The sequence below is a fragment of the Somniosus microcephalus genome, chromosome 18 (assembly GCF_052327205.1).
Source record: "Somniosus microcephalus isolate GS21.2 chromosome 18, FLI_Smic_1.0, whole genome shotgun sequence".
NCBI classification, from domain to species: domain Eukaryota; kingdom Metazoa; phylum Chordata; class Chondrichthyes; order Squaliformes; family Somniosidae; genus Somniosus; species Somniosus microcephalus.
In genome coordinates this window covers 47,681,569-47,695,717 of record NC_141004.1, presented here as the reverse complement: position 1 = coordinate 47,695,717, position 14,149 = coordinate 47,681,569, and the positions used below count along the sequence as shown (strand labels likewise).

Below are 14,149 nucleotides of genomic sequence, written 5' to 3'. Positions count from 1 at the left end.
AACATCCTGCATCTAGTCTGTCTAGTCCTGTTAAAATTTTATAAGTTTCAATGAGATCCCCTCTCATTCTTCTAAACTCTAGCGAATATAAGCCTAATCGACCCAATCTCTCCTCATACGTCATTCCTGCCATCCCAGGTATCAGTCTGGTGAATCTTTGCTGCACTCTCTCCATGGCAATGCCAAAGCCATCAATGTTTTCAATTGTAACATATACCTGTATCCCTCCAACCTATGACTTGTTTGTAAATATACTGCACAATTCCTTGTGCTGCAGCCAAAATCAGTGATATGCCAGATATATTTCGAGACGGCCTGAAATGAAGTACAGCACATGCTATTTGCACTGGAACTAACAAACACAATTACTCCGATTACAAAAAGAAATTATGCTGATAGAAATATTTTGAAAGGCAATCTATGAACTTCTGGGGTCTGCGGTGAGCGATGGCTTGATACAAAGAATAAAACAAGTATAAGACCCAATAACTTAAATATCAAATTACAAACAAGTTTGGTTTGCCATTTAAACAATATGAATTATAATGTATTTTTTTCTTCTTGAAGGTTAGAGAATCAAAAGGTAATAGAAATAAGCAATGACCGTCAAGAGAAGATTTCCAGAAGTTGTGCATCCTGTTTGATCATGCAAGCCTGTGGTTCTCAGCCGATATATTTTGTCATATAAGGGCTACACATTCACCAAGGAGGTGTCAGAATGATGCCACATTTGTAGGACTATAGATAGTACTGTTTTTCAGTCCAGAATTTGAGGCCTACTTCAGTATCAGGGAGATGTGTGCATCCCGGTAATCTAAAGCCGGTTTCACATCGGTTCTGTTTTAGTTCAAATTCCAGGGGACTCTGTCCTAGTGGTTACACCACTAAATCCAGCTGTTATCCCAGCAGCAGACTCGTGAGGCTACGATTCTGCTGGAATAAGAGAGACGAAGTTAGCTGTGAACATTGGGAGCTGGTTCACTGATGCCAGTCTCCCAGAATCCGAACAAAAACAGCACCAGTATAAAAGCAGCTTCATTCTTTGAAAGCAGCGCCACCTAGAGGTGAAGGATAGTACCAAGTACCAGCTCTGTGCTCCTTACAATTTGGCTATCAGGTTTTTGCTGCAATACAGGAAACTTTCTGGTATCCGGCACTGACGGGACCGAGCTGGTGCCGTTAGATCAAAACTGCCGTATAAACCAGCGCTAATGTTAAAACATACAGAGCTTTTCAGCTCCGTTTGAATCAACAAACCCTGTTGCTTAGCAACAGCTTCAAAACAGTCGGCTGCAGCTGCAAGCGTCTCTAGCTGAAGCTGTTGCTTAGCTACAGACCTTGCAGAGCCTGACTGGGAAAAAAAAAGCAACGAGAAGTAAAAAAACTTATAGAAAACGGCTCCTGAATTTTGCTAGTAGATAGAGCTTTCCGGACTTTTAACCTCCGGTTAAACGAAAGTTTCCTGTATTACTCTGGGAACTTAGCATTCTGAAAACATGCAATCCGTCTCTTCTCCAACTGGTAAGACGAATCTTGTTGTCACCAATTGTTCATCAGACAAGTGAAGGACGAAAGAAAGAAATCAAAGAGAAGTGGAAATATTGAAAGGGAAGGCAATGAGCGAAAGATAAAAGAAATAAACATGGAAACCAAAATGAAAAAAAATAAGAAAATAAAGAATGTAAAGAGGAAAGTAAAGGCTGAAGCAAACGTTGTAGATATATTTTCACACATGAAAATTGCAAGGGAACGTAATGACAGGGTTTCAGGAAATCTGATAAGAATATGGGAGCAGTAATGAGCATTGTGTTGAGCAACAAACTAACCTTTTTAATGTTTCTGTAGAGAAAGCCAAAGATTACGGCATCCCGCAAGCTCTTGCTTAAGGTAAGCTTGTGGTATTTTGAATTTATTTATTTTATTTACCTTTGACTGTACTTCAGCATTTTTCTAATGTGGCTGCTTACCTTCAGTCAAGCTCCATCAGCGAGGTTATTGCCACAGTCCAGAGAATGAGATTCTCCCCAATGACATCTTTTTCCACTGTCTGATAGGCCTACAGGCGATGTGATTGCAGTGGAATGAGATTGAGCAAGGTTAGGGATCTCTCACTGAAACCCTCCCTCTTCTTCTCTGTGGAATGCTTCAGTATCTCAAAGTGCGCCATCTAGTGCCCATCTGACAAAGCTCAACGGCATTAAAAGAATTTCAGTCTCGGGTAGCTCTGGAACTTGAGCCTGCAAATGGCCTGAAAGTCTGACAGTGCCATTGGGACTACGATGGAACAGGACTTCAGCCTGTCTTCAGGTAGTGGTGCTGATCACATTGTAAAATGCAGGTTCAGCCAATTTACCTAAAGCCTGAAATACCTCGAAATAACTGGGGTGGCGGGGGGGGGGGAGCAGGAAACAGTGCAGAGGTATTTAGGATCCAAATGGTCAATGAAGAGAGGGGGCTAGAAAAATACCTGGTAGGGAGACTGAGGTGTGGAGAGCAGAGGATCGGGATGTGATGGTTGGTGGTGGGAAGGGGAGTGGCATTATGGGGGCTGGAAAATACCTGGAGGAGAGTCAGGGACCCAACAACATAAAAACCTGTTACTGCTTAAAGGGCCAGAGGCAGCACTGAAGGAACCAGTTACTTGGGTGACAAGGATGGCAGGCATGTTAAGAAGTAAGCAGCAAACTTCAGGAACCAGATCTGCATGCCCCCGTAACGGATCAGGATTGAGGGGCTTTTTTGGGTTGGGGGCCAGGCACCTGCCAAGAATGTAGTGCTCACTTGGTGCAGGGAGGTATCAGTGACAGTTAGTGTCACTTCCTTGAATCCCTGGACTCCTTTGCAGTGCAAGAAGCCTTCTAATGACTTTACCAGTGCAGCCAAGGTAAGCTAGCTGCTTCCCTAAACATTCCTTGCAGTCTCTTTATATGGACAGCCACTCCTTTGTTCATTGTACTCATGGAGTCAGAGGGGAAAGTGAGATCTGGCCGTGGAGAGCTAAACCTTTACAGAAGTCAGTCCCCGCTTCCTGAGCCTGCAGACTTAGATCGCGGGGGCCCTCCTCTAAAAAGGATGCTAGATGAGCATCACACTCACGTGGAGGCACTGAGGACCATCTCGGAGGACCTCAGACAGGTGGCAAAGGAACAATTGGTGGCACTGCAAAGATCAGCAACCTGCCCCCTGACAGACAGGCCTTCACACCAGTCAGTGAATGCAAAGTGGATGCTTTGACCACTGGCCTTCAGGCCTTGGGGGACTGTTTCAAAGCAGCATCCGAGAGTTTAGGAGACATCTCAGGGCCTGTGTGATCCAACTGATACCATCAGCTCTGATATCCTGCTTACCAGTGGGCACTCAGCTCCACAAACAGGCGCAAGCAGTGTGATTACCATTTGCTTTCATGGTGCCATCCTCTCTCCTGGTGAAAGTTCATGTGACCTTTCTAGCCAGATGCCTGCTCATGTGCGTGTCAGGATACGGGATCAGGTTGCCCACTCTGCCTCAATGGTAACGTTCCCTGCTGAAGAGTCCTTGTGGGACTCAGAAACCCTGAGACGAGAGCCACCTCTAGTCCCAAGAGGCTCATGACATCAAAGTGCAGCCAAGCACGACAGGCATCCCTGGTCCTCAGTTAGAGCCTTGGTGCAACATCAGCAGGCAACAGCGTTAGGCGTGGTGGTAATAAGGGTCACTTGCTGTAAATATATATGTGCACATTAAAATCACCGTGTAATATAAAGTTAGTGGCCTAGAAATTGAGTTGGGCCCGCGCCAGGGCTTTAGCGCCGGAAATTTTGCGCCGGCGCTAAGTCCTGCTGCGCGCGCCAAAAATTCAGTAGCGCCGCGCCCAGACGGCTGCGGGCGCTACTGGAGGGTGTCAGCGCCTCCCAATGGGCGCTGACTGCAGGATTGCGGCGCTAATCCCCCGCTGCGGCACCCGATGCGGTGCGGCAGGCTGGGGTACTGCAGGCCTCCTCCTTCTGTTAAGGAGGAGCTGCCTGCAGCCGCCCGCTGGCCGTTGGATTCAGGAAAAAATGAGCCCGGCACCTCGGAGAAGTGCCGGGCTCTCGGCCCACACACATCTGTGCCGCGGGGGGGTGGTGGAGGAGTCCGGGGAGGGAGGTGCGGGCAGGCGGCCGCCGGGAAAGCGGCCGGCCGCCGCGCCACCTGAATGCGCCGGCGCTAGGACCATGAAGGCACTTCTGAAAAATCGTTGGTTGCGGCTGCCACGGGCGAGGCGGCCGCAACTGAATTTCGGTGTTCGGGCGCGTTACCATGGCAACCGGGACGCTGCGCACACCGATGACGTCATCGGTGCCGGCGCAGCGCAACCGGTGTAACGCCGATGGTAGGGCCCTAGTCAATTTCAGAAGCGGCTATAATTGCGGCGCTAGGCCCTCTAGCGCCTCTAAATGGGCGCTGACCCCACTCAATTTCTAGGCCAGTATGTTTTCTGTGTGAGAGGAAGTCTGGAGGTCAGTTTGCAGTGGGCAACAACGTTTCTTCTATGCTTCCTTAAGCAGACCTCTTCTGAGAGATCACTGATGTTGTCTGTAGACCTTAGGGGAATGGTACCTCCTAGTGGATCTTCTTTAGGATAGCCTTATCCTGTGCCTCTGACATTTCCTTTTCCTCCTGCTGCTGTTTTGCCTTCATCATAAGGACATATACAGGAAATGCCAGAATGAACCCTATGGTAAAGGCTCCATGACAGATGGGTGGGAAGCAGAATATTTCCCTGGCTGAATATGTTGAAACGCATGATTGCAGAAACCTTTCTTAGTTGTACGTCTAAGATCAGACTTTCTAATCGCTTCAGTCAAAGCTGATGTTTCAGAAACAGTCTCTGGACATTTAAAACCTGTGTATTCAGCCAAATCTGAATTAACAAGTTATGCAGGTACCTTTACCCCTCTTTTCTACAGGCTTAATGCAAGTCAGCTGTAAATGATGGAATCTCTGACAGCAGCTTTGACCCTCTTTGTCCTTGACATTTGCATAAATGCCCACTTTAGCAAGGGATGCATATCAGAGTATGGTAGCATAGTGGTTATGTTACTAGACTAGTAATCCTCATAGGCCTGGATTAATGATCTGATCTGGGAGACATGAGTTCAAATCCCACCACAGGCAGATGGGGAATTTAAATTCAATTAATTAAATAAAAATCTGGAATTAAAAGCTAGTATTATAAAACTACCAGGTTGTTATAAAAACCCATCTAGTTCACTAATGTCCTTTAGGGAAGGAAATGTGGTGTCTTTACCTGGTCTAGCCTCTATGTGACTCCAGACCCACAGCAATGTGGTTGACTCTTAACTGCCTTCTGTGGTTCAAGAAGGCAGCTCACCTTCTCAAGGGCAATTAGGAATGGGCAATAAATGCTGGCCTTGTCAGCGACACCCACATTCCATAAACAAATTTTAAAAAATAATAATTCTGTCAGCAGCCAATCTATTGGAATTTAGTATGCATTTCAGAACTGGTGTATCTGACTTGTGCTCCAAATTCTGTCCCTTACACTGGAACTACGCTACTTTTGCACCAACAAAAATAATTCTAAACTTTGGGAATGCTTATTTCCAAACAATGCAATAACTTTCCTGTCACTGGGCAATCTCTGGATAACGTTTTCTCAACATGACTAATTATTAAAATAAGAATTTAACGTTTAAGGCACGGCAACAATTTAACAAAGATGCGGTTTTGCCTCTAGAGCTTGTTGCTGGCTAAAGCAACCGAAGAATTAGACCAAGAAACAATGGAAAAAGGTGAAGAAAAAGAAAGATTTCTTGGAGAACGAGTCCCACCTGTAAAAATAGCTGGCCTGCCCTTTAGTCAGCTGCAGGTAAATCTTTGCAAATGGAAGACATCCAATTTATTCTTCTATTATGAAACATGATTTTTTATCTCATATCATGATTGTCGTTTAAACCTACAAAATTGAAACTGCCAGGATCTTGTCTCCAGGTGCAGACAGCGGAATGTGGGTTCAGTTTTGGGAAGGGTGAATGAGCTGCTGTCTTTTCAATAGTATGGACAAAGGTCTTTGTGATATAGAGAACTTTGCGTTCCTCCTATTCTGGCCTCTTCTGCATCCCCAAATTCCTTTGTCCCAGCATTGACGGCTGTGCCTTCAGCTGTCTAGGCCCTAAGCTCTGAAATTCCTTCCCTAAACTTCTCCAGCTCTCTCTCCTCCTTTAAGACACTCCTAAAAACGTATGTCTTTGACCAAGCTTTCGGTCACCTGGCCTAATGTCTCCTGTTTTGGTTCAGTGTCAACTTTTGTCTGATCACGCTCCTGTGAAGCACCTTGGGATGTTTTGCTACGTTAAAGGTGCTGTATAAATACAAGTTGTTGAGTTAAGAAATCAAAATCAAATTTCCCTTTTAAACCATTGTTGAGGTACTGTACAAATAGCACTAACCTGGAATTGTTCCTTAAAGGACCCTTTAACTCCTATAGAAATCACCACGGCATCATTGAACACGCTAGTTGTGACAAAAATGACACATTGGGCTTTACTTTCCTCCTGTGCTATTTAATGCAGTCGTTATTTTGGTTGAAAAAAGGTTTGTGTTAAAATAATGCAGAAAAGAACATGACACAGTCATATTACCAGAGGAAATTAAGCCTCATAGCTGTTCCACCCCTTATTATTTATATTAATTACCAGAAGAAAAACAGTGGGAATAGACCAAGAATGTTCTAAACAGGAGTACTTCAGGTTGTTTGGTAAATACCTGAATTTATGTCCCTTTTGAAGATAGCAGTTGTATGGAAAGACACTGTCTCGAGTCGGGGAAGAGCAAACAATAAATTCCAGTCAGTGCAGTGACTATATTCATAATCCTTGGTCTATTGATTGGTCTAATGGGGTGGGCTAAGAGGAACAATGGCCCAGATATTCCGATCGCAGGCCTCCCGCAGGCGGAGGGCTGCAACCTGGAAAAATCTGCGTCCTTAAGTGAGGGCTCCTGGGAGGCACACAGTTCCGTTGCTGGGCCTCTTCAAACTGCCGGTGCGCAGGGCCCACGTATCCCAGAGGTGCAGGTAGTTTGCAGCATCCCTGGGATCATGTGGGCCATGGGGAGCCAATCAGAGAAGGGAATCTCCCTTCATACATTTGACAGGAAGACCTGTCAATTATATGAATGGAGATCACCCCAAAAACATAGTAAAACTTCAAATAATTTTTTTTTTAATCACATTTTTAAAATAACTTGAAATTTCATAAATTAACTATTTTAAACAAACAGTAAAATTTTTGAAAAAAATAATTAAAGTTTTTGACAGGGCTAAAATAAACTTACCTTTTTTAAAGTACAGGAAACTTTCTGGTATCCGGCACTGATGGGACCGAGCTGGTGCCGTCCCATCAAAACTGCCATAGAAACCAGCGCCAATGTTAAAACATACGGAGCTTCTGAGCTCCGTCTGAAGCAACAAACCCTGTTGCTTAGCAACAGCTTCAAAACAGTCGGCGCAGCTTGCAAGCGTCTCTGTAGCTAAGCAGCAGCTTCAGCTAGATGCTTGCAGAGCCTGACTGGAGAAAAAAAGCGACAAAAAGTAAAAAAACTTATTTGCACTGACTCCTGAATTTTGCCGGTGAACAGAGCTTTCTGGACATTTAACCTCCGGTTAAATGAAAGTTTCCTGTATTTTTAAATGATAAATCAGTGGAAATTTAAAAAAAAACTTTTTTCAATTCTTATCCTGGTAAAAGCTTTTACCAGGCACAAGAATTGTAAGGGTTTTCTGTGGGCGGAGGGTCTCCAAAAAGCGGAACTCTCTGCCCGCAGAGGCCCTTCTCCCGGGCAGCTGGAGGATCTGTCGACAGATCGGAAATGCCGGTTTCCAGCGCATGCGCTGTGCATGCCTAACACCGGCATTTCCAATGTCCCTACGGGTGGGTACACAGCGCGTACTCACCCGTAGGGATCGGAATATCCGGCCCAATATCTAATTCCAGGAAGTGTAAAGGTGAGCATAGGTCTAATTCCCTAGCTGCACATTGCAAGAACATGCCCTTGTTGTCTTACAATTGAAACTAGAGAGGCTCGTTCACTAGCCATTAGCCTGATCTGAAACTGAATCCAAAGGAAGATATCACTCCCACTATTATAGATTTTTTTTTGTTGCATAAAAATGGTATAAATTCCAAGTTTTAGAAATTGCATCTTCTCACTAGACAAAAGCATAATCCTCCACTACTCTCCCACAGATGGAAGTGACATATTATTTTGGCTCCAAAGTCTTCAAGGGGCCGTCTATGAGGCCGCAGCCAACAAGGGAAGGTTGTAAAATATACTTAACTGGATGTGGAGCTGGGAAGAGCAGGAGTGCTCCTCCCGACCCCACATTCAAAGCACGCGGGCCGCTACCAGCCATCACTCCGGCCGCTACCAGCCATCACTCCACCCCCCCCTCCCCACTCGATCCTGGCTTCTGTCCCCCCGATTGTCGTGGTCCGCTACCTTCCTTCCCAACCACCATTACTCTCCCTCCCGATCGTACACCCTTCCCGCTCGCATCTCCATTTAAATGCCTTATATCACAATGGCCTGATCTTCCATTCCTCTTCACCGGTGAGCTGCCTGGGGAATGCCCATTGGGTGTTCGCAGCTTGCCAGCTCACTGATAATGAGCCCCCGAAGGACAATTTCGGGTGCGCTTCGGCCCCGTCCATTCAGACACAGGGATTGATTCCTACGCCCCTGCACGAGCCCCACTTTCTCGGCCCTGATATGTTAGTCACTGAAATGTGCATTCAGTGTGATAAAACATTTCAATGTTGCCTTGCTTGCCTAGTTCATTATTAGCTTAATTTCTGTGCAATTAATGGATGCAAACTGAAATTAATGTTCTGTTCTCTTAGATTATTATTGCTCATTTGATGCTCTCCCTATGCTGAGAGCAACCATCACATAGCGATCGTTGCTTTGTGCGAGCAACAGTTCATGGGGCCAATCATGCTAATAATGATTTTCAATAGAATGGTTTATTTTTCTTGTAGAGCTTAACCAATTGTAAGATCTGCTTTTCATTTATTTGGATAGAAAGCTGTGAACCTTGGCTCAGAGGGAGCACTCACGCTTCTTCAGCTAGATGGTTGTGGGTTCAAGCCCCACTTCAGAAACTTGAGTGCATAATCTAGGCTGACCCTTCAGTGCAGTAGTGAGGGGATGCTGCACCATAAGAGATGCCATCTCCCAGGTGAGATGTTAAATTAAGACCCTGCCTTCCCCCTCAGGTGGATGTAAAAGATCCTACAGCACTATGCAAATAAGTTGGTTTCCAGGCTAACACCACCAAAAACAACAGATTATCTGGTCATTATTTGATGGCTGTTTGTGGGACCTCACTGTGCGCAAATTGGCTGCTGCGTTTACCTGCATTACAACAGTGACTACACTTCAAAAGTAATTCATTGGCTGTGTAGCACTTTGAGACATTCTAAGGTCATTATAGGTGCTATATAAATGCAGGTTCTTCTTAAGACAAAGTGATTAAACCTCAAATTACATAACGGTTTCTGCAATGATTATTACAAAGCATTTATCGCATGACATGAGGATCTCTGTTAGTATACTTGATCAGTTAATGCCATCAACATAAGAACATAAGAAATAGGAGCAGGAGTAGGCCATTCGGCCCCTCAAGCCTGCTCTGCCATTCAATAAGATCATGGCTGATCTAATCTTGGTCTCAACTCTACTTTCCTGCCTACTCCCCATGGCCCTTGACTCCCCTGTTTTTCAAAAATCTGTCTATCTCCGCCTTGAATATATTCAATGTCTCCGCCTCCACAGCTCTCTGGGGTAGAGAATTGCAAAGATTCACGACCCTCTGAGAGAAGAAATTCTTCCTCAGCTCCATTTTAAATGGGCGACTCCTTATTCTGAAACTATGCCCCCTCGTTCTAGATTTCCCCACGAGGAGAAACATCCTCTCAGCATCTACCCTGTCAAGCCCCCTCAGAATCTTATATGTTTCAATAAGATCCCCCCTCATTCTTCTAAACTCCAATGAGTATAGGCCCAACTTGCTCAACCTTTCCTCATAAGACAACCCCTTCAACTCAGGAATCAACCTCGTGAACCTTCTCTGAACTGCCTCCAATGCAAGCATATCCCTCCTTAAATAAGGTGTGGTCCAGGTGTGGTCTCACCAACACCCTGTACAGTTGTAGCAAGACATCCCTACTTTTATACTCCATCCCCCTTGCAATAATCAAAATCGAGTTACTGCGAGATGTAACTCTTAACAGCATTTACTTAATCCTAATTTTGCAGTCATAATGATTATACTTACTGATTTTTGTTAGACAATGAGGTAAATTTAGTTTTTCATGATGGCAAGATATTGTTTGATTATTCATCATTAAAGGAGTGATGTACTCTGACGTTATACAAATTAACAATGATCACAAGGGATATTTAAACATTTCTCATTGACCTATTTTATTGAATGGTGAACAGGTGGTAGTTTTAAAAAAATGCAAACAAATGATTATGATGGGGCTTTAGTTCATTAATATGAGTTTCCTTTACTGCATACCTCCATGCAGACCAGCAGTGACATAGTCTTATCCTGCTTGAATGTCAGGATGAGCACTGTTTCTCAAATACAAATCAAATCAAATTTAAGCCCAATTTGATTGAGGATGGTCTATTATTGTCCTTTCGCCATTTGTGTGATACTAAAAATGACAGTTATGTGGAAGACCCCATATTTCTTAGGTATTGATGTTGATACCTAGAAGGGAGTGATGGACATACAGCTGAGATTTACTAGGCAGTGAGGTTATTTCACATCCTGCCTATTGTATTTGACTATTTAATTTATGCGGTGCTACAGTATCTAGGCTAACTTAGTGCTACGTTTGTTTCCCTGGTTGTCTGGAGGTGGGGCTATTTATCGGAAGTACACATTTTTCTGGATGTACAGGGAAGCTATCCATCCAGGGAGTCCATTTTGTTGGAGGTTTGTAAAAGATATTTGCTGACAGCATCCATGCTGGTGAATCTGGTGAGGTATTGAGATTACTTTCACAAATCACTGTATTTATTGGTAAATTGTTTAGATGCAGCAAATCTTAAATAGCGGCCTATTAAACATTAGCTTTCAGTGGTGCAATCAACATTAAATTTTACATTAAACATTAAGGTGGAATGTCCTTTAATGTGACTTATTTGAGAACTTTTGTTTCATTGATGTTTGAGGAGATATCTTTGACCAGACATGCAAGATAGGAAAGAATTAAAGACACGAGAAATGATTAGCTGCAATCATATTCATATTGTTTTGTATTTCCAATACTCCTTTGAAAATACTGTTTTCAGTTGGTTTTAAGAACATGGACCCCCATTTTGACAGTACACTGGGCAAGCCTCAGATTGAATACAACTCACACCACAAAAGTCATTAAATGGTTTATTTGTCCAGTCAGCAGTTTTCACACATAAATAAGGACTTTTTATCATAAATGAAAACATAAGCATATCATTAAAAGGGAAAATGGGGTTTGCTAAACAGCTAATAACTTTTAATACATTTATTTATTATGTTTTGTAACAAAACTGATTTTGTCATCTTCGAAACTTAAGGAACTCTGCCGGGAACTGCACGAGAAGGTCAAAGTAGTGGACGAGGAGCGATATGATATTGAAGCCAAAGTGTTCCACAATACGAGAGAGGTATGTAATCAGAGGTGGGTTAGCTTCTCCTTCCCTCAAGTGGAGTGTGTTGCTGCAGCTAAGCTCCCTGTCTAGGGGTGGCTGAGAACCAGCGAAACTCGCTCCAGGAGCAGAACCAAGCTGAATTGCCAGATCCGGCTCCGATTTGACTCTACGTTCCTGATATGAGAGTCCAGTGTTGTCCTCTTATGGTTGCTGAGTGTTTAGCAAAACGTGTTCTCACAGTTAAAGGATCATTCAAGGCGAAGAAAACTTTTGCTGGTGGGGGGGGGGGGCGGAATTTTAACCCCGCTCAATGAGCAGAACAGTGGGAGGGGGAGTAGGTTAAAATTGCAAAAATCTGAAACCCTATCCCAACCTGCTGTGAACACACCTATTTCTGGTTTAACCGAAGCGGGTTTGGGTGTGGCCGAGTAACCCACTCTGGAGAGGCGGGTCAGTGATCGTAATAAGTTCACGAAAGCAGTGATTTGAAAATAACGCCTCCTGCGCAGTTTTCCTGGTGCTCCGTGGGGATGTTTAAAGGTCAGGTGTTCCGATTATGAATAAAGGCTCAGTGCTCACAACTGCTTTCTTGGTTTCCTCTGGCAAACAGTTTGCAGGGAGTACTTGTTGTGAGAGACGTCTTTGTACAGTTTGGAGGTGCTCACGCAGCAAACATCAGGGTGGGTGGCACCATTTTTTTTTTTATTCATTGAAGGGATGTGGGCGTCGCTGGCTGGCTAGGCCTGCATTTAGTGCCCATCCCTAATTGCCCTTGAGAAGATGGTGGTGAGCCGCCTTCTTGAAACGCTGCAGTAGGTACACCCACAATGCTGTTAGGAAGGGAGGTCCAGGATTTTGGCCCAGCGACAGTGAAGGAACGGCGATACAGGTCCAAGTCAGGATGGTGTGTGGCTTGGAGGGGAACTTGTAGGTGGTGATGTTCCCATGCGTCTGCTGCCCTTGTCCTTCTAAGTGGTAGAGGTCGCGGGTTTGGAAGGTGCTGTTGAAGGAGCTTTGGCGAGTTGCTGCAGTACATCTTGTAGAGGGTACACACTGCAGCCACAGTGCGCCGGTGGTGGAGGGAGTGAATGTTGAACATAAGAACATAAGAAATAGGAGCAGGAGTAGGCCAATCGGCCCCTCGAGCCTGCTCCACCATTCAATAAGATCATGGCTGATCTGATCCTAACCTCAAATCTTCTATCACTCTGCATTCACCCGAACCCATGTGATCTCCCGGGAGAGGCGAAAAACCAGATAAAGACCCAATGGCCAATTTGGGAGAAAAAAATCTGGGAAATTCCCCTCCGACCCATCTAGGCAATCGAAATTCTTCCAGACGATCACTCTGTCCCTATATTTTCTACAGTACTTACCTTCTGTAAAGGCGATCTCCACCCCAGCCAGGAACAGGAATAAAACCATCTCCTGAAATCTAACACAGAATTAGAACACAGTAGGAGCAGAACCAGGCTACACGGCCCCTGGGCCCACTCCACTACCCACAGGGCCATGACCATTCCGAACCTAGACTCATGTCCAATTTCCTGCCCGCTCCCAGTAACCCTTAATTCCCTTTACTTCTAGGAAACTATCTATTTCTGTTTTAAATTTATTTAATGATGTAGCTTCCACAGCTTTCTGGGGCAGCAAATTCCACAAACCTACCACCCTCTGAGTGAAGAAGTTTCTCCTCATCTCAGTTTTGAAAGAGCAGCCCCTTATTTTAAGATTATGCCCCCTAGTTCTAGTTTCACCCATCATTGGGAACATCCTCACCGCATCCACCCGATCAAGCCCCTTCACAATCTTATATGTTTCAATAAGATCGCCTCTCATTCTTCTGAACTCCAATGAGTAGAGTCCCAATCTACTCAACCTCTCCTCATATGACCACCCCCTCATCCCCGGGATTAACCGAGTGAACCTTCTTTGTACTGACTCGAGAGCAAGTATGTCTTTTCTTAAGTATGGACACCAAAACTGTATGCAGTATTCCAGGTGCGGTCTCACCAATACCTTGTACAACTGCAGCAATACCTCCCTGTTTTTATATTCCATCCCCCTAGCAATAAAAGCCAACATTCCATTGGCCTTCTTGATCACTTGCTGCACCTGCGTACTAACTTTTTGAGTTTCGTGCACCAGGACCCCCAGATCCCTTTGTACTACAGTACTTTCCAGTTTCTTGCCATTAAGATAATAACTTGCTCTATGATTTTTCCTGCCAAAGTGCATAACCTCACACTTTCCAGTATTGTATTCCATCTGCCAAATCTCTGCCCACTTATTTAGCCTGTCTATGTCCCTTTGCAGGTTTTTTATGTCCTCCTCACTCACTACTTTCCGTCCCATCTTTGTATTATCTGCAAACTTTGATATATTACACTCGGTCCCCTCCTCCAAATCGTTAATATAGATTGTAAAGAGTTGGGGACCCAGCACTGACCCCTGCGGAACA

At 44.6% G+C, this 14,149-nt stretch overlaps 1 protein-coding gene across 2 annotated transcripts in view; it reads left to right on the top strand.

The window, feature by feature from the left end:
• Positions 1–14,149, top strand: part of LOC147105259 (troponin I, slow skeletal muscle-like) — a 54,785-nt gene that overhangs the window by 25,475 nt on the left and 15,161 nt on the right. For both annotated transcript variants that reach the window (XM_086011436.1, XM_086011435.1), the window contains 3 exons: positions 1,846–1,887; positions 5,720–5,851; positions 11,614–11,703. In XM_086011436.1, the coding sequence (XP_085867562.1) occupies positions 5,765–5,851; positions 11,614–11,703 (177 nt within the window). In that variant the 5' untranslated portion in view covers positions 1,846–1,887; positions 5,720–5,764. Of the gene's footprint in view, positions 1–1,845; positions 1,888–5,719; positions 5,852–11,613; positions 11,704–14,149 lie in introns of those variants that run through there.